Genomic DNA, 27,131 nt, shown 5'->3' on the forward strand with positions numbered 1-27,131 from the left:
TTTAACAGTTTAGGTGACAGAGCGTAACATTAATTGATTATGCATTGAGGCTGTGATTGAGATCGGTTACATAGAGGAAAGGTCATATAAGTTGATAAAAATTGTTGTATTAAGTATAATGCGTTAACTTTGACCTGACAAAGATCTCTTAATTTCATTTTTGCTTGGGTAATGAAGTGTACCCAGACAGAATGTTTGACTTGTTTAGTAACCAAGGAGACTCATTCCTACCTCATAACTAAGGCCCTTGAAATTTCATGCAACCACAACTTGGTATCAGATCAAGAGTGACCCAGTTCCCTCATATGAAAACACTGACTTTAGTACAGACTTACAGAGCAACAGAATTCTATTCATGTATAATTATGTATTTTATCTCCCATATTACATTAGTTAAAATATTGCTAGCTTAAAACTGTGGTAGTATAATGTGAAGTTCAAGTCTTGTGATAAATCTTAGGAAGTCAGCCGTACAAGAAATATATTTACATTAAAGCAGAAAGATTGAAATAGGTTATTGGTAAAGCTTGGAGGAAAAATTATACTGTAAATAGTGTAGTAAACAATATTTGAAAGGAGCACAAAACAAAACAACCATTACAGAACCTAAGAAGAGGGAAGATGACTGCTGTATGATACTGGGGTGAAAACTGCGGCTTGAGTCTTAAGTAAGTCTTATTTTGTACTCTTCTTTTAAACTGGCACTGTACAGTACTTTGTTGATGTTCATGGCACTGTTTACCATAACATTACCGTTTAATTGGTCCTGGAGAGGGATGCCCTCTTGTGGTGGCACTGATCTACAGTAACTGGTCAGCTGTGCTGCCCATTTACACAAATGTCCCTCATCTTCTTCCCTATCCCCAGAAAGGAGGATGGTGGACTGCAGGAGGAGGGCAGCTTCAGCCTGCAGTCCACTGGGTTCACATTGAGATGAGCCTAGGGGTGCAACTTCTACTACTTGTACTATCCTTTCAGTAGTATGATATCTTTATTTTATTTTCGCTTCTGCTAGATAAGGTTATTGAGTTAAGGAAAGTCCCGTAGAAGTAAAGGTGTTGCTTAAGGCAGTCTCTGTCTCCTCCTGTGTGAAGAATCTCTCCTAAGCAGAACAAAACTTTCTGGAGGTGACAAGAATGTAATGTGCAAGATGTCATAGTGAAGGAGTTTTGCTCCCCCCCCCCCACACACACACACACTTTTTCTGTATAGTATTTATAACTTAATAAATTTTTTATTTATTCTGTGGTTGATATTGATGTCCTTTTTTTTTTTTTTTGCCCAGCAGTTAGATTTCTCATACAGCTCATGCCTAAATAACATAAGTCCAGTTAACCTGTTATTTAGACTTTTAAACACTCAGAGTTAAGGACAATTGTAGCTATATTTTTACTAATTTTTTACCTATTACTGTACTTGAAAGTATCTAACCAATTTAATTTACACTTGCAGGGTTGTACAGTAGTTTTCTGAGGTTGTGTTTTATCATCTAATGGTACTTTTTTAATGTACTGTAGTTTTTGGGGATATTTTCTATCTATCTGTCTATAGTCAGATGCCTTAATTCTGTAAGGGGTGGCCACAAACAAATCACCTCCATGTCACCCTGTCCCTTCCCATTATGCTGCCCTCCCCCCTACTCACACACCCCTCTCACATATACCTCTCCACACCACATCATTATAATTTCTAATCTATGACAGTATTGGTATTTTGTATGTCTGTAGTCAGTTTTAGGTATTCCACTGTGTGTATTAAATTCCAAGCAATGACTGACCCTTGCAAACATGGAATCTTTTATTTCTAGAATGAATGAATAAATGTACCAGCACTGGTCAGTAGTTTGATTTTCTCTGAGTGAGCATAAAAGTCCTGGTGCCCCTACGCTCCCGATGGGGCAGTAGAGGATTGGATGATGGATGGATGCGATTTCGAGTATGATTACTGTACATTCTGTCCAGTTTCAACTTGGTTAGGTTAGGTAGCTATTTTTCTATCTCCAGTGCTTAACTGTAGTAAGGTATTAACAATAGAGCATGGCATTGATCGTGTAAAATGTTTTGGAGAGGATTTAAAACTATGGTATTGTAGTCTATGCCATTGAGCTGCCTGAAATAAGCTGCAAAAGAACAAAAGTCTATGACAAATTGAGGTGAATGAATTACAGTAAAAAACATTTCAAGGTGAATTGATAATAGTGAAAAACATTAATGAAATACAGTTTGATGATGTGTACTAATATGTTTACAGGTGAGAGCAATAGTGATACAGTTTGACGGCATCGTGTACTAATATGTTTATAGGTGAGAGCAATAGTGATGCCTGAGAGTGTAGTGTTGGTGCATGGTGGTGCATGGGCCATCCCAGAACACCTGTGGGATGCCAGTGTGGCCGGGGTCAAGGCTGCTGCCAGGAGAGGTCACCAGGTCAGTAGGAAAGCCAATTTGTAGGTGCTTAAGCAATGATGATGAAGTGCATCATTTTTTCTCCTTCTCCTCTTCCTCCTCCAATATTGCTGTGATGTGATGTCAGGCCCTAGTGAGAGAGGGCAGTGTGTAGAAGCTCCTTGTACTGCTGTTTGCAGATGATACTGTGTTGTTAAGTGAAGACGAAGGGGAGCAGCAAGGTTTGATGGATGAGTTTGGGAGAATGTGTAAAAAATGGAATCTGGCAGTGAATGTAGGGAAGAGTAAAGTTATGGTCTTCGAGAGAAGTGAAGCCAGTGAATGTACAGTGAGGTTGGATGAGGAGGAAATGGAAAATGTGAGTACGTTTAAGTACTTGGGTAGTGTGATGAGTAAGGATGGAAGTTTGGAGAGTGAAGCACTTGAAAGGATACAACAAGGAAGAAAGGTTGCTGGTTCCTTGAAGGCAGTGATAAGAAACAGGGAAGTGAGCATGGAGGTGACGAAGTTACGGTACTGCATGAGAGTATTGTGATACCATCTTTAACGTATGGAAGTGAAGCTTGGACCATGTTGGAGGGACAGAAGTCAGAGTGAGAGCAGTGGAAATGAGTTATTTGAGAGGAGCCTGTGGAGTCACATGGCGAGACAGACTGACGAATGAGGAAGTGAAGAAGCATTGTGGTGTGGATGTGGATGTGATAGGAAGAGTTAGGAGAAACACACTGAGGTGGTTTGGCCACATGGAGAGGATGGAGAGTGAGAGACTGATGAGGAGAGTGTATGTGAGTGAGGTGGAGGGGGGGAGAGGGAGGGAAGGCCAAGGATGAGATGGAGGGATGGAGTGGAGAGGTATATGAGAGAGGGAGATGTGAGCCAGGAGCAGGGCAATGAACTGACAGGGGTCAGGGCAACATGAAGGCGATTTGTTTGTGGTCTCCCCTTATGGGATTAAGGCATCTGGCAGTAGATAGAGAGATAGATTATTTATTTATTTTATTTTTGTGTAACTTGTCTCTTAAACACTGAGGCAAAAGTTTGTCCATTATGCAGAGTTTTCCTTCAAGTAGCTCATTTCCTCACAACAGTTGTATTTGGCTACATGGGCCATATTTATAGACTCTCCCAAGCCCAAGTTTTTATAGAAGATTGCTTGTTTAAACTCTTGTCTTTACTAATACACCAGGCACTTCACAGCGAAATGAAGTTATTAACCCCTTCAACTCAATGACATTTTTTGTTAGTTCATCTTTATTACCTATGGATGATATGATTCAGCATGGGAAAGAGTCTGTAATAATGAAGGGGCTAATTGAGGCAATATCTTGCCCTCCAGTTTGGAAATTCTGCCCTAACCTGAATAAAATCATCTAAAGGTATCAAGAAGGAAAAATGCATCATTGGATCAAAAGGCTTAAACAAATTTTGAGTGTGGGTGTGTGTGTGCATGCGTGTATGTGTTTGTGTGTGTGTGGGGGGGTTAATTCTTCACTGTGGTGGAGTCTTGTTAATCCTCGAAAATGTTCAGTATCCTTTAAAAAATGACCCTTAGTCGTTGAGGAGTGGCTGTAGTTGTTAAGTGTTGTTCTTATGTTGTTAGGTGTTGGCAGAGGGAGGGAGTGCAGTGGATGCAGCAGAAGCAGCAGTTGTCTCTTTGGAGGACTGTCCAGCCTTTGATGCAGGTATGTTGTCACAGTAAAAAAAAAAAAAAAAAAAAAAAAACTATCTGTTTGTCTGTCTGCTTGTCTTGTCATATCTATATGTGTGTCTATCTATTTCACTGATGCCTTAATCATGGAATCGGTAGCCACAGGTATATCACTTCCATGGTACCATTTCTTTTGCCAACAGGCAGACTTCCCTCCATCTCAGACCACCCTCATTCATATAGCTCTCTACCCTTTCTATCTACCTCCTCTTCAGTCCCCTCCTCTCCATTGCACTCTACTAGTCAGACCCTAATTCTTCAACCCCATTTTACCCCTCTTGAATTGATTGAGATATCAAGCCTTGTAATTTATGATTTGTTTTATCAATTTAAGATGCCTGATGCATTTAACGCAGGTCCAAGTCTCAGTAAGATGGATGAAAAGTGCAGTCAGGTACGATGTGTCAGTTGCATTCCTAATACCCATCGTATTTTGGGTTCTCTTGTAGTGTAAGTAAAAGAGCTCAGGCAGATAATTGCATGCCGCCCTCTAGCCGTAAGTCATCCTGACCCTTCCACCCATGACATTACGTCTATGACCACATGCCAGTTGTCAAAATTCTACCAAAAATCATCAGAATGCAAGAATGCCCATTCTTTGCCTACAACCAGATAAAATGAAAAATGTTTCTCTCCTTGTACGAGTCTCTTTCTTCCAGACCTGCCCAACTGCCATAAAACTTGTGCCATACATCTTCCTTCCGGCCAGCTCATACCACAGCAACATTGAAACAACTGAAAATAACATCCCTAATCAGTAAACAGTTCAGTCAGTGCACAAGTAACTGCATTATTCATATTCAGGAGTAATAAAAAGCTTGTTGCATAACACCTACTGCAGAATTGTAAATGAAGACTATACAGCTGCTTAGTGGTATGTGGTGGGGAGGTGAAAGGGTGCCTCACCGTGACCAGAGGCTGAATATATAATCCCTACAACTAAGCTTGCTGTTGATAGTTTTTGTACTTTTGTCTTCCTTGTTTGTGGTTTCTACTTCACCCTGTCTTTAGGTGAGAAGGAGACTCAGAATTTTCCAGCTTTCAGTTTTCTTCTTTCTTGATCCTGTAGTTGAGATAAAGATGAAGATAATGATGGTGATTCCAGTGCAGTCCTAATCTGTTGCTCCCTATTGTCTTTTCAGGGAAGGGGTCAGTGTTAACCTATGATGGGGAGGTAGAGATGGATGCAATAATAATGCAGGGTGCAGGACTGTCGGTTGGTGCTGTTGGTGCCATCCGCAATGTGCCGAATCCCGTCAGGGTGGCACGACTCGTAATGGATAAAACACCACACGTCATGCTAGTGGGTACGGTAAGCCATCTTCTGGTGATTTTGAATATGTAATGATTGTCATATTTCTAATTATTTTGTCCATAGCAAAAACTTTAATTCAGTATTTGTTAGCATCTGTTATAATTATTTACCCTTTTAAGGTGAAAACTTTAATTACCATAATTCATTATTTGTTGATAGCTACTGTCAAAATATTATGTGCCACCACCCATTGTAATTACCATATATGTTCTTTGTGTCATCCAGTCCTTCATTGCCCCTTCAGGAGCGTAGTGGGTGAAAGGTTCACCAGTTGGCCCCAAGATTTAAAGTGAGTGTGACTTATTGCTCACCTTTGAGTGGCATTTTTGAGTGGCATTTTGTAAGCACTAAAGGCCATCAACCCTCAGATGTAAACCCTTTTGGGCCACATCCAGTTGGAGTGCCTTAACCTGGTAGAATCTTGATCACTAAGTGTTGCCATATAGCCAAAGACTTGCACATCTTTGGGGTACTGTGGTTTGTGTGTTGTATGTTTGGCCTAACAGTGATAAACACAAGAGGTCATTGGGTTCAGGGAGCTAACCAAGCTTACCCAACAGGTGAGGGAGCGAACAAGTTTGCATCAGCTTTCGGAATCGAGCAGGTAGACCCTGACACTCTGATAACACCATATGCACGGAAGGAGCTCGAGTACTACAAGACCTTCAAGAAGACTGTCTACTCACTCTTCAACAAAACTGAGCCACCGTGAGTTTAAGTTTACTGTGCCATATATTATTCATTTTAAAGAATTATGCCCCCATACAGGCAGTCCTCATTAGTTTGCCCTCAGCATTTTGGGGGGGGGGGTTAACATTGCAGACTTTGCCACAGATGTTGAAAACCTGCAAGTAACTGTCACCCCCCTTCTCCCAGTAAAGTCCCTGCAGTTGCACTTTAACCATGTGGCCCATCGACTCTATGGTGTCCTAAAATCATCAAGTTATAATCTTCGGTATCTATTGATCATCAGTAGACATAATCACATGACAGCTGAGTGATAAATTTTTCACATAATTATGATTGTTGATGTGTCAGAGGTGTGGAAATATGATGCAGATGTAAATGTAGTGATGGTTTTGGTGCTGCATCTGATGATTTCATCCCTCAGTGAGTTCAGTCTAGTAAACTTAGCTTACTTGACTGTAAGCTGAATTCACCATATTTTAAGTGGTAGTAGGTGATGGAGATAATCATCCACTCACTTTATGTAGTGCTGCCTACATCTTCCTTCAGCTTTATCATTCTTTTCTGTGTGTATCCTTCTTTCTCCCTTTTTCTCCCATTCTTCCATTCCTTTCTTCCTACACTTTTTTTCCACTTCAGGTGGCTCTACACTGAGCCTAATGGCCTCCAAAATTTTTTTTTCCAAAACTATGTGGCAACTGTATAACCAAATAACAGGGTAATGTGGAGCCTAGTATGGTGTCTGTTAACTGGATGGAGAGACACAAGTGTAGCTTCCATCCAGGAACCAAACCTCCACATTCTTCCCTGCGTCCCTCTGTAGCTTAGCACTGTCTATCTCAAGGGAACAAGCTTCACTGCATGGGACAGCCCTTAGGGGCAGTTGCTTGCCTGCAGTTGGTGGCTGTGCTCAGCCAGACAGACTAGGGTTACTCAACAACAACAGTAACTATATTTTAAGTTTAACTTGCTTACTGATATGAATATTTTCTCCTCCCAAGAAAATAAATGTAATTTTTGCTGCTGTGATTGTTAAAGACAGAAGGATGGTTAGCTCAGAACAAAGCCTGACACACATATAACTTACATGCTGTATAATGGGCTAAAGTTAAACGCCTGGCTTAGTTGCATATCCATTTCTTGAAGATGGGACAGGCTTACCATACCAGTGGGCTGATTCTTTCTCAGTTGAATTGCATTACTGTAAACAAATATTGAGGCTCTAGCACGGGCCAAACAGGGTGGTACTCCCGAGGGGAATGGGAATGCTTATGATAGGGAGAGCTGGAGCTCCTGTTTCACTAGCTATCTAACCATTCCCCTTTGCTGACCTTTTCAGTGTGACAGCAACCTGGAGAGTACAGTAGACCAGCATATTCTCCCAAACATTTCCTCTAACTATCTTATGCACTACACCACATGCGCTTTACGTTTCACTCACGTATCCCACTACATTACAGGGGTTGGCGCCAGCAAGGGCATGCAGCCAGAAAACTTTGCCCCTGCTACCTAGTGGCAGACTTTGGGGGGGGACATGACGGGGGTTCTGCCAGCATAGATTGTGGGTCCAGGGCGAGATGGGGCTCGAACCTGTGCTAGAGGGTACAAGGCATTGTGGTTCCCAGGCTGCCGCTTCCGACCAATAGAGAGGGGCCCGAACCTGGGTATAGCGCCCCAGGAGGCTTCCCTATAAGTGGGTGTATAATAAGTTGAATTGACCTAATGCAGGTTTATATCCAAGAGGTAGTTGGGGTTTATTGCTCACATGATGCCACTCAGAGATGAGTGAGGCTGGTCACTCTCATCTTAAATGTCAGGGCCAACTTGTCTAGCCTCGGGCTCTATGTTCCTCGTGGGGCACCATTGGATTAGATGATGAATGAATGAATGAATGAATGAAAAGAACAACTTTTCCGTGTTTCCCTAGTGGTGAAAGGACTGTCAGCTGCTCATCATACCGTTTTTGCGTGGTTCTTCAGTGTTCTAAGTCTCTGGAAGTGCTGATGACTGAATTGGGGGTTCAGGGGAATTGACACAAATTAATGAAGCCACGAATGATGAGCCTGCAGATGCTAAGGGCTGACTGTCTAAGCCTGGCATGTGTTCTTTTTCCATACAGTTGGTTATGTAATTTTGAGAACTAGCAGGTCAGTGTTACAAATAATAATGGAACTTTAATTGGAAGTTTCCTGCAATGGGCTAATGACTTAATTGCAAAAATGAATGGAAAAATAGAAAAAGTGTATAATATATCTGTACTTACTGTGCTAGTTTTGTGTTTTTATCTCGACCTGGACCCTTGTCAGATGTATACCTGAAGGGGGTCCAGACCAGGCTGAAACTGTTGCAGCATCACAGTTATCACAACGTCAGTATTTTGGTATAATTTTTTCCCTGTTATAGTGGTGTATTTTAGGAGACAGAGGAATAAAGTGTAGAGTAAAGGAAGGTGAGGTCATCTGAAGTCTATCTATCTGCTTGTAACCAGATGCCTTCATCCTGGAAGGGGTGGCCACAAAAAAATAATCTCCATGCTTGTCTTTCACCATTAGGCAATCCTCCATGCAGCTCACATCACCCTCATTCCTATTCTTCTCCACCCCATTCCTCCACCTCATTCTCAGTATCTCCATTCCCCTCTCCCTAACACACCACCTCAATGGATGTTGTTGCCTGAAATTACTTGTGTGATTTTATGTATCTGTGAATGACAGTTCTTCATTATTACACAAAAAACCCATGAAATTCCTGTTTAGGATAATAAAACAAAACCTTTTGGGGATGTTGAATTGTTAAGCACCACCCCACTCAGTTTACCAGTGTTGTGCTTCATTCCCTTCATTTAAAAAAAAAAAAAAAAAAAAAAAAAAATTGTTGTGGCCCTTCTTTAGAGGGATTGGTAGGGAATTAAGGGATGTTTTCACTCTGATCTTAAATGTCGGGACCAACTGCCTAGTCCCGGGCTCCTGCGCTCCTTATGGGACAAAGTAGGATTGGATGATGGATTGATGGATTTTATAACTGGGCAGCAAAACTGCCACCACCACATGAAAGCGCCCATCTCCAGCACCTCCACCTCGTGTGTTATAATTGGTTTGCTTTCATCTGACGAAGAGCCCTAACACTTTTAACTCAGGTGGTAGCCAGGTGTAGTCAGAATGGAAGGTAAGTTTCACTGGTAACCATGGTTACACATCTCTGCTTCATAATGCAGGCTCATCAAATTTCATGGAACCATTTCTTAATATGCAGCTTGGAGTGGGCCAGTGCCCTCAGATGGAAACAGACTGACTGTAGTGTGAACTAGAGTTAGATGATGGTACTGTAATTATTTCTTGGTATCATCATCTTGTCTGTTTTTAACACTCAGGTCTGGGCATGACACTGTGGGGTGTGTGGTGGTGTCAGCATCGGGTGCCACAGCTGCAGCTACCTCCACAGGCGGCATCACTGCCAAGATGCCAGGCCGCTGTGGGGATACGCCTGTTGTGGGGGCAGGGGCTTATGCTGATGACCAGGTGAGGGCTGTTGTTGTTATGACCAGGTGAGGGCTGTTGTTGTTGATGTTGTATACCTAGGCTCATGAATATGATCCTGGTGGACAGCATGCTGAAATTGGCCTTCTGCAGTCCACCATCCTCTCCTTTTCGAGCACGGTGAGAGAGGTGAGGGATGTTTGTATAATGAGATACCATAGCCACCCAGTAATATAAATGCCACGGTAGGAAGGAATCCTCCAGCTCTGGCATGTGATTTTTTTTTTTATATTTTTTTGGTAAATAGTCCAGTTGGTGATGTCCAACCTCTCAACTCCTTTAGTACCGGTATGATGACATTTATAGTTTCTTGTTACCTCCAAACAGCTATCAGCTTTGGAGAGACTTCAGACTGGAGGGAAGATAAAGATTCTCCATAACCACTTTACTGTAAAGATGTCTCCTTAAGTAGACTGAAATTGTATGAAGATGGTTGTGAGGATGTGGAAGCAGAGGCTTATGTTGACAACTTGTTGATGCCAGAAATATTGACCTCTGTTTTTCACCATATTCTTGCTGTCTCGAGGCATTTGTTGCAGCTTCAGTAGACTTCTCAAACTGGAGGGATTTGGTAGAACCTTCATTTACCTATTCATTATATGAGGCCTCCCCCAGGCTGAGTAAAATCATCTATAGTTACCAAGAATGCTGGTAAATTAATGAATTTCACTTGACTGAAGGAAATTAAAACTAACCCCCCCCCCCCCCCCCCCCGGAATTTTCTGACCGTGATCAGTAGGGAGGTTAGTCATTTTTCTCATGGTGCATCATATTTTGATCAACAAAAATGTCACTGATCCTGACCTGCTGTGAATCCCATCAGTCTAAAGCAATTATTTTGAAGGAGCAGAGAGAGAACTGCATGTCTTTGACAATCAGTGTAGTAGCAGCAGTCATCATAGTAGAGTAACAGAGTAGCCCTGGTCTGTGTGGCTGAGCAGACCCATAAACTGTAGGCAAGCAGTTGTCCCTGCAGGGCCATCTTATGCAGTGAACTGGAGTTCCCTTGCAGTGGACAGTGCCTTGCCACAGCGAAATGTGGGAAAGGGTGTGGAGGTTTGGTTTGTGAATGGACCCTGATTTGCATTTCTGCCCAGTTAACGAACGCTAAAGCAGGCTCCCCATCACCCCATTGTTTGGTTATATGGTTACCACCCTGGGTTGTAAATGGTTTCCTGGGCTACAGGAAACCATTAGGTTTGTCATTCAGTGTAGAATTACCTAAGGGAAAAGGAGGCTTCACTAAATCAAGTGAATGGCCGCTGGTCACTACTTCCTGCCACAAACTATCAGTGTAGTAATGTGTGCTAGTGAGGGCCCAAGTGTGAGGAGGAGTACAGTACAGTAGTTGTTCGTGGGTGGAGGCAGGAGCTGCTGTCCATGATATGACATTTGTGGATGACCATACAGTACTGTACATTAATAATATTTGTTGGGCAGAGTACCCAGATATTCAGATACTGTATATGAGTAATAGCTAATAATCTAGCTTGCCTTTTTTTTTTTCCATAAATAACCATGAATGATCTTTTAGGCTGGAGCAGTGTCAACGACAGGGCACGGAGAATCCATCATGAAAGTGTGTTTGGCTCGTCACATCACCTCCCTCATGTCCACAGGTATGTGCACACACAGACTCTAGTTACTATTCTGCAGTTCACCATTCTCATCTTGGAGCATAGGGAAGGATGTTGGGAAACATTTGTATAACTAGTGTTAGTACCACCTTATGAAAGTGTCCCTCTATTGACAAAGGAGGAAAACATTCACTAAACTGTGATGAATTGAGAATGGTGAGATAGATATGTACCATCACTTTGATGGATAGAAACATTATGGAGTTATAAGAGGTTTGCTTGGGCATTGAGAATGTTAGTGAAATGTGTAGCTGAGGTGATTTGGTCATGTGGAGAGAATGTGTGAGAGTGATTGGGTAAAGCACTATACAGACCTGAACATGAAGGGATAGTCTGCTGGGAGACCAAGGAAAACGGGGTGTCATCCTGAGAAGGGATCTCAGGATTTGAAGATGCTGTTGGAGACCATGCAACTTGGACAGCAGTCATCAAGTGTAAAAAGGCTGACTCTGTACGCATGGAACTCGGCCTTACCAAAAGATGTTCATGTATGTCTATCCAGAAGTGGAATGACCTGTTGATACATGAATCCTGAGTATGAGTGATAGGTTGATATATGTTTATGTGTCTGGTTGCCTTGAATCAGATGTCTATTTTCTCTCTAGGCCAGATCCTAAGATAACCATTAAGGGAGGTGTGGCGTTCATGGAATCCTGAGTTAAGTATCATTGCTGTATCTTATGACAGAGGAGTGACGGCTATCAAAAAGGAAACTTGTATTGAGGTTTTACAGTATCTCTTTCTCCCTCCGGCCAGGCCCCTTGAGGAAGCACGGGAACTTTAGTAGACAGTATTTCTTTAATCTTCCTTGGACTTCATAACAAAAAACATAAGTGGCAGTTTATAATAAGGATGTACTGCAATAGGTACCTTTTTCCATTTCTCCTCACAGGCCAGACCCCCGAGGCAGCCATCAAGGGAGGCTTAGAGTACATGGAGTCCCGAGTTAAGGGTTTCGGGGGCGCCATTGCAGTGTCGCTTGATGGAGGGGTGGCAGCTGTCTTCTCCACACCTCGTATGCCCTGGGCCTATGTTCAGGGGGACACACTCCACTTTGGCATGCATCCCGGACAGCATTGCACCGAAGATCTCTAATGGTGTGGGCAGGGATAGTGTCTTTGTGTTGTTTTGATCCCCTTCAGTATGAGGACTTGATTATTATATACTATACTAACCTTTCCCAGATGATTTTATTCTGTTTTCTAGAGACTTTTGAGATTGCGTGGGTTGACCTGTTCACTTTGAGAGGCCTCCCAAAAGCTGGGAAAAAAAAAAAGTATCCTCTGATGTTAGTAATAAAAAATTTAAAATGTCATTGTACTGAGGGGGTTCAAACTGCCTTTTAGATTGATGGATTATTTTTGTAATAATGGGTTAAGGAACTTTGCAGATAGTACCAGTAAGATTTGGAGTTTGGTGTACTGTACTGGTGAAGGTTCAATAAGTGACTGTTTGTGCGAGGGATTGAATGGGATTTTAAAAAGCTTGGTTATGGTTGTTGTTTTTTTTCTTTATGTTTTATGACTAGATCAAGGATTTTTGCCCAGTTTTTCAGCCAGTCCAGTAGTTATTTCATAATAATGAAAAGTGTGCCACTTCCCCCCCCCCCCCAGTTTGTGGTAATAAGGGTTATGATGATGATTATTATTATATTATTACTATTATTATTTTACCCAACATTTTTGATGGGGCAATAAAGATTAAATGATGTGTGAATTAGCACTAGTTACTTGAGTAGCAGCTACAAGACTGAGTTACTCCCTGAAGTTATGCCACCTTTTAATGTGGTTGTTTTGATTCTCTTTTTAAATGCAGAGTTTGGGGTGTGAGCAGAGCCTGGATACACGACCCACGATACTCAGGTTATCAGTCTAGGTTAGTGCGGTAGTGAGGGGAGGTGTATCGTATCGTATCATTTATATAGTCTGTTTGTTTTCACCTGATAGAATAGGGCCACTCCCATGACTTCAATACAAAGTTGTGGTTGCATTAGATTCAGTGAGCCTTAGATATTGGATAGGAATGAGTCTCCTTGGTTTTTAGATTTACAGTACTTTCAACTATGACTACATTTGGCTGTCAACTAAGCTGAAAAGGAGTTACCGATTTTGGTCAGGTGAAAGCAAATGTGTTGTAGTGAGGGAAGGTGGTAGTGATGGGAATATTGTAGTGATTATATTGTTCTTTGTTACTGTACAGTAATTCCTCATTTAGTCTATCCACTCCAGTGCATCATCTTATACTGTAGTTCATTTGTGCTACCTCCAGATGATTTTACTAAGCTTGGAAGAACCCCTTAGTGGTGAAGGGGATAATGAAGACTGTATTTAACCCCTTCCATTTGAAAATCTTTCACAAGTTGAACTGATTCTTATAATGGTGAGAGGAGTAGAAGAAAACATGAGACTGAAGGGTTAAAACACTCACTTAAAACATTTCTCACTATAAAGCTGTTGACTGAAATGGACACTTTTTTCAAATACAGTAGTATTTTTTATACATAACAAGAACAGAGGAAAGGAAAACAAAAGAAAAAAAATCCATATCAGATTACAGGTACTGTCTTCATAAAAAATATGTAACAGTTGGCCTTGAACTGCTGTAGGTTGGAGCCATGAGGAAGTGTACTAAATGGTTGAGTTGACACAACCCACCCTTGGAGTTACTGAGTTCAGTATACCAGTTATATCTTAAATTGCTCATGGACCTCAGCATTTAATATATAGATGCAGCTAGATATACGTTTTAATAACTGAATGTGAATTTTTTTTATATATTTGGGGAGGTAATCTTTCTTGCTGGAACATGACCCCCACTTAAAGCAATTTTCGCTTGCTGTTTTTTAAGAGCACATCTGAAGTATTGTGTGAGGAACTACTGCATTTCACATGTACTTGGTAAATATTCTAACATGATGTAAGTAGGTCATATAGTGATACCAGGGTACAAAAGTTGGTTCTCTCTCTCTCTCTCTCTCTAAGGGGTTACTGTTGTTATAAAAGTACAGTATTGTAGTAAATTAGATTATTAACACATTACCTTAGGCCAATATTCTCATGCGGTTAGGAAGCTTACAAACACCTCTTCCTTTCTGGTTTATTCCTGATCTGCTCCACTGCTATATTCTTGTGTGTTGTTTATGCAGTCTCTGTCTATATTAAAAAGATAAAAGAAGCAAAAAAAGATGGTATTAATGAGCAGTTGGAAAAATACATCACTAAGGAAGAGGTGCTAGGGAGCCTCCTTACCCAATGAGAATATGGTCAAAGGAAATATGATCATTGAAATTATAACACCTTCTTTATGTTTTAACTCCTAGGCTGCAGTGACCGTAAACATTTCCTATGTCCCTGGTGCGGGAAAACTGGTTAAAAAAAGTTGTGTGTTCATCATGTGTTTTGACCCACTTATACCTAACCAAATATGACAACATTTTAGTCAGACAATGTTTACACTCCTCACTTATGATTTGCAACCCCATTCATCAAGCATAAACATGCAGTAGGTGCAAAAAAATGACCGAAAAGTTCACAATATTTCACATGGCTCCTCCAGAATGTATGATGCAATGTACCGATGGGCATTTCTGGAGTGCCAAGGGGTTAAATTTTCCTCTCTCTCAGGAAGGTTTACAAGAAGAAAAAGAAAAAAGAAGAAGAAAAAAAAGGATGGTGTCTTATAACCCAGGAAACCACATACTACATTCATGGTTACGATGCAACCCAGTGCACAGTAACTGGTGGTGTAGTGCGTTGTGGTGCTTCACCCAGATACGGTGCATAAGGATATACAGTATATCTGAGGGATGGTTGGGGTTCATTGCTTATATAATGTCACTCGAGGGCAGGCAACTGGTCACTCCCTTGAAATGTGTTGGTCCTGTATCCTCTTGATGGAGCAGTAAAGGAGTGGATGGTAGATAGGTTACCATTTTTATTGTACTAATATCTGTACTGTATTAGTCAACAAATCATATTTTTGTAGAATTTATTGAAACTTGAATATGCTCAGCTTTGATGCATTCATAATTAGATGTCTTCGTTTAGCATATTCTTGTTACCTATGGACAATTTCAACTCAGGGAAAGCCTTTTATACTGAAGGGTAAAACAGAGAACTCATGTAATCTCTCCAGTTGGAGTAATTTCCTGTAAGTGGATTAAAATTGTCTGTAGAAAGCAAGACTAAAATTAACAAAAGATGTTGAACTGAAGAGGTTAATACAGTTACTCACGTTTAAAAATTTTTGGCTTACAACCATTCAGAGATATAAACTTTATTTATTAATTTTTTTTTTACTGATAAAATACTGTCTACGCCACATATTAAGACGGTGAGAATGATTCCTTTTTTTTTTTTTTTTTTTTTTTTTTTTTTTAAAATAAATAGCAGGTGGTACAACAATGATATTTCAGTTCTTACCTTTCTTCCAAAAGTTCACCAGTGATTTGTATATATTTGGCCTCAGGTGTAAGTGAATTTCAACCCACAAACTATTCATGTTACCAATTTTCAGTCCCAGTTAACTTTGGAAGCCGAGGAGTAACTGTATAGGCCTAATTGTAGTGTTAATTCCATCATAGTTAAGATTTTGGTGCCATTGCCAGGGTTGTAACATTGTTCTTTACATATTTTCATCCATTTTGCGGTAATGAGTTTTGTACATGGCTAATAAAACTTACTTTGTTTATACTGTATACTTATTAATATTATTATTATTATTATTATTATTATGAGAGATGGGGAGGGTGTAAGTTGGGGGGAGGGCAGTGAAATGGCAGGGGACAGGGCGGCATGGAGGAAATTTATTTGTGGCCACCCCTTACAGGATTAAAGCGTCTGGCTATAGATAGAATAGATAAAATATTTTTATTATTATTAAATTATTATTTTTTCCAATTTGATGTGCAGGCTAGGTTAAGTATTTTTAAACTTTTCAGTCTGAGGTCGGATATGCAAGGTGATCCATGTATAATACTGTATACCTCTTCTACTCTGCTTGAATTTTTTTTTTGGGGGGGGGTGAGGGGGTGACTGTTATCAGTGTCTGTCCTGCGTCATTTACCGGTATTAACTTCCTGCGCCCTCTGCCAGACCCACACCCGCAGACTGAACCATAAGTGTCTGTCCTGCATCACTTACTCATTTGCTGCTCCACTGTTACACCCACTCCAGCAGAATAAGCCATAAGTTTCTACTCTTTATCATTTATTTCCTTCTCCCTCTGCCACACCCACACCAGCAGAATGAGCCATCCCACAAATCAAAATATTCAGCCAGGTGTTCCTATAGTCGCGGCACACGACTCTGAGGTTGTCATTATCGTACCCTGGCAACATACCATTCGAAAGTGCGTCCGATTTCGTATAATATTATACACGAATCATATTATGCACGAATATATTATACACGAATATTATTATACACGAACACATTATACACGAATCACAAGCGTCTCATATTATACACGAAATCAGATGCACTTTTGAATGGTTGGTTGCCAGGGCACGATAATAACAACCTCAGAGTCGCGCACTGCGACTATAGTGGAGTGCTATTTATGAACTGTCTTGTAAATTGTTCTTGCCATCTTAGGATTGTATTATTCTGCTTTGCAAGATAACCATTAGTAGTGATGGGATTCATGAATGGTAAACTGAAGCCCACCACTACAGTTTAAAATAACTCCTCAGTTAAATAATGTCAATTACTACCAAATTTGATAATGATAATATCCATTTTCTATGACTGTACCATTAAAATTAGGTCCTCATTACTGGCAGAATAAGAAAAAACAATATCCTGTGGCTGAAAGAGTAAGTGGTCTTGTTTCTGAGATAGAGAAAAGTAAAATTCAAAGCTTAATTTAACGTGCAAGTGGATGTTGTTGTTGTTGTTGTGGCCCCAGACTCATGTGGATGTCAACCCAATGGACTGCAGGGAACCAGTCATGTCAGGTGGGCACTTCCAGAGGTCTTTTGTTGTGTTGCAAGAATGTGTTTTGAAATTAGGTGAATAAGGTGTGTTTTGAAATTGAGGTGAATAAGTAGTGTGTTTTGAAATTGAGGTGAATAAGTAGTGTGTTTTGAAATTGAGGTGAATAAGTTGTGTGTTTTGAAATTGAGGTGATTGTGTTTTGAAATTGAGGTAAGTTGTGTGTTTTGAAGCTGAAGTGAATAAGTTGTTGTTTTGAAATTGAGGTGAATATGTTGAGTTGTGCTGCCCATTTCACTTAGCACTTAGTTAACCCATTCAGCTCAAGGACGTGTTTTATTTCCTACACATGCTACTACCAGACATTATTCTTATTGGTTAATGAAGCTCCCTAATACCTCTTCCTTGGTGATTTATTTTTGGGTATGGCTAGTTAATGTGCCTTCATATGTTATGCAGAGTATGGCGATGTTTGAAGGATTTATGACACAGAATAAGACAGTAAAATGTAAGCAAAGTGAATTGCGTAGGAAGAGGTGTTAGGGAGCTGCACAGAATTAGTATGGTATAATAAGCAAAATAAATCACTTAGGAAGAGGTGTTAGGGAGCTACACAGAATAAGATAGTAAAGTATAATATGCAAAATAAATTGCTTAGGAAAAGGTGTTAGGGAGCTACACAGAATAAGACAGTAAGGGATAATAAGCAAAATCAGTCCCTTAGGAAGGGATGTTAGGAAGCTACACAAAATAAGGTAGTATAAGCAAAATGAATTGCTTAGGTAGAGGTGTTAGGAAACTGCACAATAAGACAGTAAGGTATAAATAAGCAAAAATGAATTGCTTAGGAAGAGGTATTAGGAAGCTACACAGAATAAGACAGTAAGATAAAATAAGCAAAATGAATCACCTAGGAAGAGTGTTGGGGAGCTACACAGAGTAAGACAGTAAGGTATAATAAACAAAATGAATTGTTTAGGAAGGTGCTAAGGAGCTACACAGATAAGACAGTAAGGTATAATAAACAAAATGAATTGTTTAGGAAGGTGTTAGGGAGCTACACAGATAAGACAGTAGGGTATACAGTAATAAGCAAAATGAATCACTTGGGAAGAGGTGTTAGGGACCTTCCTTAACTGACGAGAATACGAGCTTTTGTTTCAGCATGGAGTAGACTTATTGAACTGGAGGGGTTGGATGAGCCTTTGTTTACTCCTAATCTGAAGGAGTTAGATAGTTGCCTTCATCCCTTTGACTGCTAGGGAACATTTACTTAGCTTATTTTAAATCATTGAATAGTAGCAGGAATACGAAGCCCCATCTTGAATGCTGTGTTTTAATAGATTAACACAAATATGATGCTGGTCACGAAGAAGTGCTATAGGGAGGGTGTAGAGCCACAGCATAGTCCCTTTCTGCCACCTAGTTACTTGAAATAAGGTGCAAAAAGGTGAATATTTGAGCCAAGTTAAGGTGAAAGGAGTATAGGGAATGGAGAGTCAGAGGCGGTGGTTAGCCAGGATTGCACACAGATAAGAAAACAAAAGAGGGAGGAGTAGCCCTGTGGAAGCATGAGTGAAGATTGTCAAATAGTGTGGGTGGAGTCAGGTTTGTGTGTGTGTGTGTCATAGGTAGTTTTGGTTGTGGTGGTGTGGTGGGTGGAAGTGTGGTGGTGTGGTAGGTAGTGTGGTTGTGTGGTGATGGGGGGAATTGTGTGGTGTGGTATGGAATGTGGTGGTGATGTGTGGTATTGTGGTGGTGATGTGTGGTATTATGGTGGTGATTTATTATATTGTGGTGGTGATTTATGGTATCATGGTGGTGATGTGTGGTATTGTGGTGGTGGTGTGGTATTGTGGTGGTGATGTGTGGTATTATGGTGGTGATGTATGGTATTGTGGTGGTGGTGTGTAGTATTGTGCTGGTGTTGTGGTCATTATGTATGGAATTATGGCGGTGGTGTGTCGTATTGTGGTGGTGGTGTGTAGTATTGTGGTGGTGGTGTGTAGTATTGTGGTGGTGATGTGTGGTATTGTGGTGGAGATGTGTGGTATTGTGGTGGTGATGTGTGGTATTGTGGTGGAGATGTGTGGTATTGTGGTGGTGATGTGTGGTATTGTGGTGGAGATGTGTGGTATTGTGGTGGTGATGTGTGGTATTGTGGTGATGGGATACATGCTAGGGTTGTCTCATTCAGGACTGGTATTATGGTATTATAGGGGTGTTTTTGCGACATGCTGGTGGGTTTGTGGAAGATCACACACACACACTCACACACAGGCACCTGATTGGCCTTTTTGCTAATCAGATGGTGTAGTGGGTAAAATCCTTTAGTTGTAATAATGTTTGAAAGACGACCATGACATTTCCCACCATTGTCAGACAAGGATGAACAGTAAACCCTTGTTCCAATAGACAGAATGAGAGGAAGGGCAGTCCATTGAACCATTTGGACATTAGTTCCTCATGTAGTAAAATAGCCTAAATAATAATGAATAAGCACTTCATTACCATGCTTTTTGTTTATGAAATTATTTGTACATCGTTAGAATATGCTATACCGTAGTTTGCTGTACTGTATATATAGCATGGCATAATACCTGTAAGCAGAGAGTATGAAAACTGTAGCAAGCACCAAGGGCAACTGGCACTTGGAGGTGGCTGCCTTGGTTCATACAGCTGGGTAAGTCCATTGTCTTTGTAGGGGCCTGGACTCAAGAACATGTCTGTTAGAGTCTGGATTAATTAAAACCAAGTGCATTAGAATGAGGGTTTATTAGAGGTGACAGAATATTAACTCATTCAGTCTGGTGGTGTGTAATTGATTGATTCTTGCTAGCTCCAGATACATTTATGGTTTATTCAGTTTTGGAGAGACCATTTATAGTGAATGTGTAAAAAAGGCAATATCTAGCCTCTCCAGTTCAGAAAGCCTCTTAAAATCTATATAAAATTGTCAGGAGATAGTAATAGTAGGGCCAGGTTCATCAGAAATGTGAACCCAATGGGTTGCACTCATTAGTTGATTTGTTGGTCACATTTCACATCTTGGGGGATAGGGAAGTACGGTGATTGATCGATGTTTTTATAACCAAGTAGTTGGGCAACCTGGTTATATTAGTGCCACCACATGAAGGTGTCCCTCTCCAACACCAGCAGGAGACCGCAAGAGCAGAACAAATAATGTCAGTGGATTAAAGAAGTTAACAAGGGATGTGTTGTTATGTTAACCGGAAGTTCCTTAGCATTTCTTCGATGTAGGCCGTTATAAGTAAGGGATGTGTTGCTAAATATATACGGTAACTTTTTTCATTCAGTTGATATTGTAAGTTAGGGCAACTGGTAAATGAACTTCATAAGAAGCAGTGGAACAGTCAAGCAATTTTTCTATAACTGACAGTGGACTTCATAGCAAAACCAGTCATTTAAAAAGGTGATGTATTAGGGACTTCTCATAGTGTAGAGTAGGTATTTACCCATCATCCAATCTAGTGTTGTCTCATTATGAGCACAGAGGCCTGGCACTAGGCAGCTTAGTCTAGACATTTAAGGTGTGAGACCATTTACTGTCCCCTGGGTAGCATTACATGAGCAAAAAACCCCAACCACTCCTTGAAAGTAAGTTTTCATCCAGCTGGAGCTCCTGAACTCACCAGACCTCCAGGCATCTGAAAAACTGTGTGAGGTGAGCAGGTTTAATGCACTACACCAGTACGTAGCACAAAGACCCACTTCTGATCTCATTCCATGTATCAGAGAACTGTCTTGTAAAGGGGGAATAGGAATGACAGGAGATTTTGTTTATTGCTCCTAAGTACAGTATTCACTTGTATTTATATGTTTTATATACTATAAATTGATGTAGTTTGCATCGAGTGCATATAAGAGAAGGTTAACGTGCATTATATAAAAATAAACTGAGGTACTTAGGAAGTGTACTTGGGAGTCATCCAGACCTCTGAGAATATAGTGCCTTAGAACTGATTAGAGGAAGTAGAAAAATTGTGTGCATATGAAAAAGTTTATATTTTGTAGAGTTGAATTACAGTTGCTTTAGTTTCTTGTATTTCTGTTATATTTCCCTGTATCTAGATCCTACCTTACCCCAACTTGAGGTTGGAAAAGAGGTCATGATGATGATGATGATGATGATATACAGTATTATTATGCGTGCTGTAGGTTAATTTCAGATATTATGTTACAGGTTGATAGCAGACACATCAACTCCTGGTGATTAAATCCTGTAACTTTATCAAGATACAGAGAAGAGGATAGATGGTGTCTATTTATCTGATTTCTGCAGTCAAGCTATACTTAAGGAAGTCAGCTACACCGGACGAAAGACGAGGAGGAGGAGTGCATGATGGTGGGATGTCTAAAGCCTTCCTCCCCTCCCACATCTCTGCGAGAGAAGGAGGAAATCAATGGAGGGAGGAAGGAAGGAGGGGGGAGGAAAGGAAGAACAAATTTCACCCCTGGAATCCTGTATCTCCGTGGCCTCTCCCAGCAGCAACTGCTCCAGCACCCTCGTATGGAGACGCTGCGGAGGGAGGAAGGAGGCACGTGGAGAGAAGGGGGAGAGGCATGGAGGGAGAAAACATGGAGAGAAAATGATGGGATGCACAGAGAAGAGGTGTGGAAGGATAAAGCATGGAGAGAGAATGAAGTGACAAGGAGAGAAGGGGGAGGAGAGGCACTGAAGGAAAAAGCATGGAGGGAAAATGAAAGTCCACAGGGAGAAGAAGAGCAGAAAGGAGGGGAGCAGAAGGAAAATGGAGAAAATGAGAGGGAGGAAGGAGTTGGGGGTACAGGTCCTATCCCAGCCTGCCCCTGGAGTACTGCTGATGTGACCAGGGTGAACAAAGAAAGTAAGTCAAACAAGTAATATTTCAGTAATCTTAACATTTAACTCGGTGGACATAATTTTTTTTTAGTATATTCTTGGTACTTCCAGATGATTTTATTGATCTTCAGAGGGCCTTAGCAGTGAAAGGGTTAAAAAGGATGTATACAATATACATGGCACCTGGTGGTTTAGTGGGTAATTATTGCACCCCAGTCGGATTGAGCCGGTGAAGGTTTATATCCAAGGGGTAGTTGGGGTTGATTGCTCATGTAATGCCACTCAGGGATGAGTGAGGCTGGTCACTCTCATCTTAAATGTCGAGACCAACTGCCTAGCCCCGGGCTCCTACGCTCCTCTTGGGGCAATGTAGGATTGGATGATGGATGGATGGATATACAATATACTCGGTTATCTGTCGGTTCATTAACCGGGATGCATCATTATCCATCACAGCTAATGGCAGAATTTAATAAAATTCCCTGGGAAGCCCCAAAACTGAAATCTGTGCCATTTGTCTTGTTATCTATCTATCTATCTATTGCCAGACGCCTCAATCTCGTTTGGGGTGGCCACAAACAAATCGCCTCCAAGTTGCCCTGTCCCCCGCCATTTCACTGCCCTGCTCCCAACTCACACCCCCCTCTCTCATATACCTCTCCACCCCATCCCTCCATCTCATCCTCGGTCTCCCCCTCCCTCTTCCACCCTCCACCTCACTCACATACACTCTCTTCGTCAATCTTTCACCCTCCATCCTCTCCACATGGCCAAACCACCTCAGTGTGTTCCTCACAACGCTTCCTATCACATCCACATCCACACCACAACGCTCCTTTATATCCTCATTCGTCAGCCTGTCTCTCCACGTGACTCCACAGGCTCCTCTTAAATAACTCATTTCCACTGCTCTCACTCTTGACTTGTGTCCTTCCAACAATGTCCAAGCTTCACTTCCGTACGTTAGAGTTGGTATCACAATACTGTCATGTAGTAACTTTTTTACTTCCATGCTCACTTCCCTGTTTCTTATCACTGCTTTTAAGGAACCAGCAACCTTTCTTCCCTGTTGTACCCTTTCAAGCACTTCACCCTCCAAACCTCCATCCTTACTCATCACACTACCCAAATACTTAAACGTACTCACATTTTCCAATTCCTCACCATCCAACCTCGCTGTACATTCACTGACTTCACCTCTCTCAAAGACCATCACTTTACTCTTCCCTACATTCACCTTTAGGTTCCGTTTCTTACACACTCTCTCAAACTCATCCACCAAGCCTTGCAGCTCCCCTTCGTCTTCACTCAACAACACAGTATCATCTGCAAACAACAGTACAGGGAGTTTCCAAACACTATCCTCTCTCACCAGGGCCACTCCAACATCCACTACCCTACCTTGTACCTCTTTTATTACCCCATCCATGTACAGATTGAACAACCATGGAGACATGACACATCCCTGTTTCAAACCAACTTTCACAGAGAAAAATTCACTTAGTTCACCATCCACACGCACTGCAGCCTTCGCACCATCGTACATACTCTTCACAGCATTCAACAACTTCCCATCTACTCCATATATTCTTAACACTTTCCACAATCCTTGTCTATCCACCCTGTCATATGCTTTCTCCAAATCCATGAAAGCCGCATACAACTTCTTTCCCTTCTCTAGAAACTTTTCCACTAAAGATCTAAGAATGAATATCTGATCTACACAACCTCTTCCCTTCCTAAAGCCTCCCTGTTCTTCTCCAACTAATTTCTCTGTTCTTTCTCTAACTCTGTCTATAAGTAACCTACCATACACTTTTCCTATTATACTAAGAAGACAAATGCCCCTATGATTACCACACACTTCTTTTTCCCCTTTTCCTTTGTACAAGGGAATAATTATACCTGACTTCCAATCCTCCGGGACTCTACCTTCCTCCCAGGCCAATCTGCACATCTTCCACATCCATTCTACTACTATCTCTCCCCCATGCTTCAGCATTTCACCACACACTCCATCAATTCCTGGGGCTTTCCCTGATTTAACTTTCTTCATTGCTTCCACAACTTCTATCCTACTGATTTCTTCCTGTCTTCTCAAACACCCAAACACAATTTCATGGCAGCTTTACTTGTAATTTGGAATTCTGGCTCAACACAAGGCATCAGTTTGTACCATGCACACAGAATCAGACAGATGCAAGCAGAATATGTTTGAGACATGTATTATGTGTAATTAATTTTACTTTTTTTCCCATGTAGCAGTGCATTGTGAAACTATGTATCCAAGCATGTGATGTGAGGATCAGATGTATTTCTTCTTCTACTGGGCATTATTGGTACTGAAGTGAAAGAATGAATGTATCTCACTGAGTTCAGTACACTTAATTTTCAATACTGCCAAAAAAAAGAAAAAAATGTACATGGCATCAGCATACTAGGATTCCTCTAAATCAGTGCTCTTCAACCTTTTTTGGCGTCGTCCACCCCTAGTGTTGAATTGGTAAAAGCTGTCCACCCCAATCGGTTAACTGTATAATCCCATGATCCTAACCTTATATATTTACTTTTTTAGATTCTTGAATGTACAAATATGTAGGCAAGTAAAAGCAATTTCACTCATTATAAATTTGCAGTTTATTATTTTTCCATTATGCATTTCATATTGCATAATGCAGTCTCATTACAAGAGAAAATACATCAGTGCAATTTAAAAAAAAATGGCATCTCTCCTAATGAAGCAGATCAATAAGCAATATTGCGCATAATATGCGTTGTATTTGATATATTCCAAAAATTAAATTATTCTTCATTTTTAAATCTACATATGCAGGAAAAAATAGTTTCATTCACTTTTTTAATTTCCAAATTTTAATTATAAATTCTTCCATATAATTATTCATTCATTCAAAATATACATAACATAATTTTACCACTGAAGTTCCAAAGCAAATATATTGTCTTTATGAATTTTAAAACAAATAAAATTGCAAACACTATGTTTTATAGCCAGTATAACAAAAACGTCATGAATCTTCCTCTAAAAAACAAAAAAACAAAAAACAAATATTAGTGGCTTGGCTGGTGTTGCAGTTTGTCTGCTATCAGGTTGAATCGAGGCACCAGACGATTTTCCAGTGCAACCCGCATCTGTGGATCTAAATTGAGAATGGCATTCCTTTTCTTTGTCTTGATTAAAACTAAGCTTGAGAAGCCTTGTTCACATAAATATGACGTTGGCATCTGGACAAACATTGCTGTTGCCAGATCAGCCAACTCCTTGTACTCAGGATTATCAAGCAGGGAAATCCAGAAATCCATAGGGTGGCCAAATGTCTTGAAAGCTGCTTTTTGAGATAGAACGAGAAGACAGAGGAGGTATGCTTATGCTCCAACAGCAACTCTCCACTTTGAGCCCAGCTGCCTAGAGTTGCCAGCGTTGCCAATCAAATGAACAGGAACAGAACGTGTTCCATATCACAGTGTTGTTAATGAAATGAATAGGAACTGGACAGGTTTACAGTTAGGCGTAGCTGATAGGTTTAAGAGAGAGGAGAGCTAGATGGGGAAGTGATACTTAGCTATTATAGTGGCGATATGTAATATACAAATATATATTTAATGTTCACACTTTGTGATAAATCTGAAGGGAAAGACAGAGAGGTTAAATCTTGTATAAATTTCATTGTACAGTGTATGCATTTCGAGATAAAGCTGGATTAAGTGCTCGTGAGCTACAGAAAAATCAACATACATGCTATCTTTGACTACACATATGTAAATTCTCCACTTGTATTATATTATTTATTTATTCTTTTTTATTCTATCCATATACGGTAATGATCTGGTCCACCCTCTGTCCACTCAAAGAAAGCTGTCCACCCCACACGGAATTTCGTCCACCCTAAGGTGGACCGTCCACCCAGGTTGAATAGCACTGCTCTAAATCATAATCATCACTATTATTCGTGATAAAAAATTCGCAGCGGGTCCACATGTATGCAAAAACCTTATCCCACTTGCTCCTCCACCACTGGAGAGAGAGAGAGAGAGATTTGTAATGAGGATTTGCCGTAGTCATTTTATCTGCAGGGCCTCACTGGTACTCCTAGATGCCAGGGATGATAGGAATGCAAACTGAGCCCAGTGGTCTGACAGACTTAAGAACTCAGATTCTTCTAGTTATGAGCTGGACATGCTAAATGTACTATTTTCACTCTAACTTGCCTCAAAACTGCTATAGTTCTGTCATGATTGTGTACATACAAAGACAGTTTTGTTTTGTTTTGTTTTTAAAGGCTCCAACATGCATGCATGCATCAGCCTTGGTCACTTAATGATGGCACTCCATGCTGCTTGATCTGTGGCAGCTTCCCAGACACAGTAACACTAGATCATGTCAGTTGCAGAGAAGTGCCATGAAAAGGATGCAGACCTGTACAAGTGTCCTATTCTGTCACAGAGCGGTGGGATACAAGCTGCAAAATGATGAATATCTCTGCCAGCACAGTGTGATAATGGTAGCATTCAGTCTCACATTACCCTCTGAGGTACACGGACCCAAGGCTAGGCTACCAAAGTCCAGTACATTTAAGGGTACATGACCAGCCTACTTTCCATGACATTACATGATTGAAAAGCATCCAGTCACCTCTTGGGGATAAAACTGATACTGTACAAGGCTGTCATTCTGGTTGGGGTGTTCTAACCATTATATCCCATTTGTTTCACCAGACAGAACTGGGCCACTCACAACTTGAATACTGTAGTTAGTTTTGATTGCAAGAAATTTGATGAACCCTTTTTAAGAGGAGGGAATGATTCTTCTTGTTTACTAGTCAAATTGGTCATCCAGCCTGATTCCACTTTGCCATTGACTGAGCAGAAAGGAGTCAGGGATCGGTCAGGTTAGAATTAATGTACTATAGATCACCGTTCTCTTCCCACAGAGGATTTGGCTGAGGTGGACATGACCCCGAATCGCCATTCTGGTCCAAACAGTAACCACCGCCGCCCCCACACCCCACCACGCACCCATCGCTCTCCCCGCCCTTGTCGAGCTCCACC

The 27,131-nt window shown here is 40.9% G+C and overlaps 1 protein-coding gene across 1 annotated transcript; it reads left to right on the forward strand.

The window, feature by feature from the left end:
- The first annotated feature begins 555 nt into the window (after positions 1-555).
- On the forward strand, positions 556-14,933 carry LOC145397630 (isoaspartyl peptidase/L-asparaginase). The gene is made up of 8 exons (XM_080270670.1): positions 556-668; positions 2,304-2,426; positions 4,006-4,087; positions 5,256-5,420; positions 5,989-6,136; positions 9,486-9,633; positions 11,186-11,270; positions 12,181-14,933. The coding sequence occupies exons 2-8, from the start codon at positions 2,319-2,321 to the stop codon at positions 12,381-12,383; spliced, it is 939 nt and encodes a 312-aa protein (XP_080126796.1). The 5' UTR covers positions 556-668; positions 2,304-2,318; the 3' UTR covers positions 12,384-14,933.
- Positions 14,934-27,131: the final 12,198 nt, after the last annotated feature.

Source organism: Coenobita brevimanus, chromosome 42, assembly GCF_032717465.1.
Source record: "Coenobita brevimanus isolate Jiangsu-jjx chromosome 42, ASM3271746v2, whole genome shotgun sequence".
Taxonomy (NCBI): Eukaryota; Metazoa; Arthropoda; class Malacostraca; order Decapoda; family Coenobitidae; genus Coenobita; species Coenobita brevimanus.

What these genes read in the sequence shown, in the direction of transcription:
- LOC145397630 (XM_080270670.1), top strand. Translation starts at nt 2,319, where the DNA reads ATGCCTGAGAGTGTAGTGTTGGTGCATGGTGGTGCATGGGCCATCCCA. An exon ending in CTGCCAGGAGAGGTCACCAG is followed by an intron (nt 2,427 to 4,005) that starts GTCAGTAGGAAA and finishes TTATGTTGTTAG; the next exon opens with GTGTTGGCAGAGGGAGGGAG. An exon ending in CTGTCCAGCCTTTGATGCAG is followed by an intron (nt 4,088 to 5,255) that starts GTATGTTGTCAC and finishes TTGTCTTTTCAG; the next exon opens with GGAAGGGGTCAGTGTTAACC.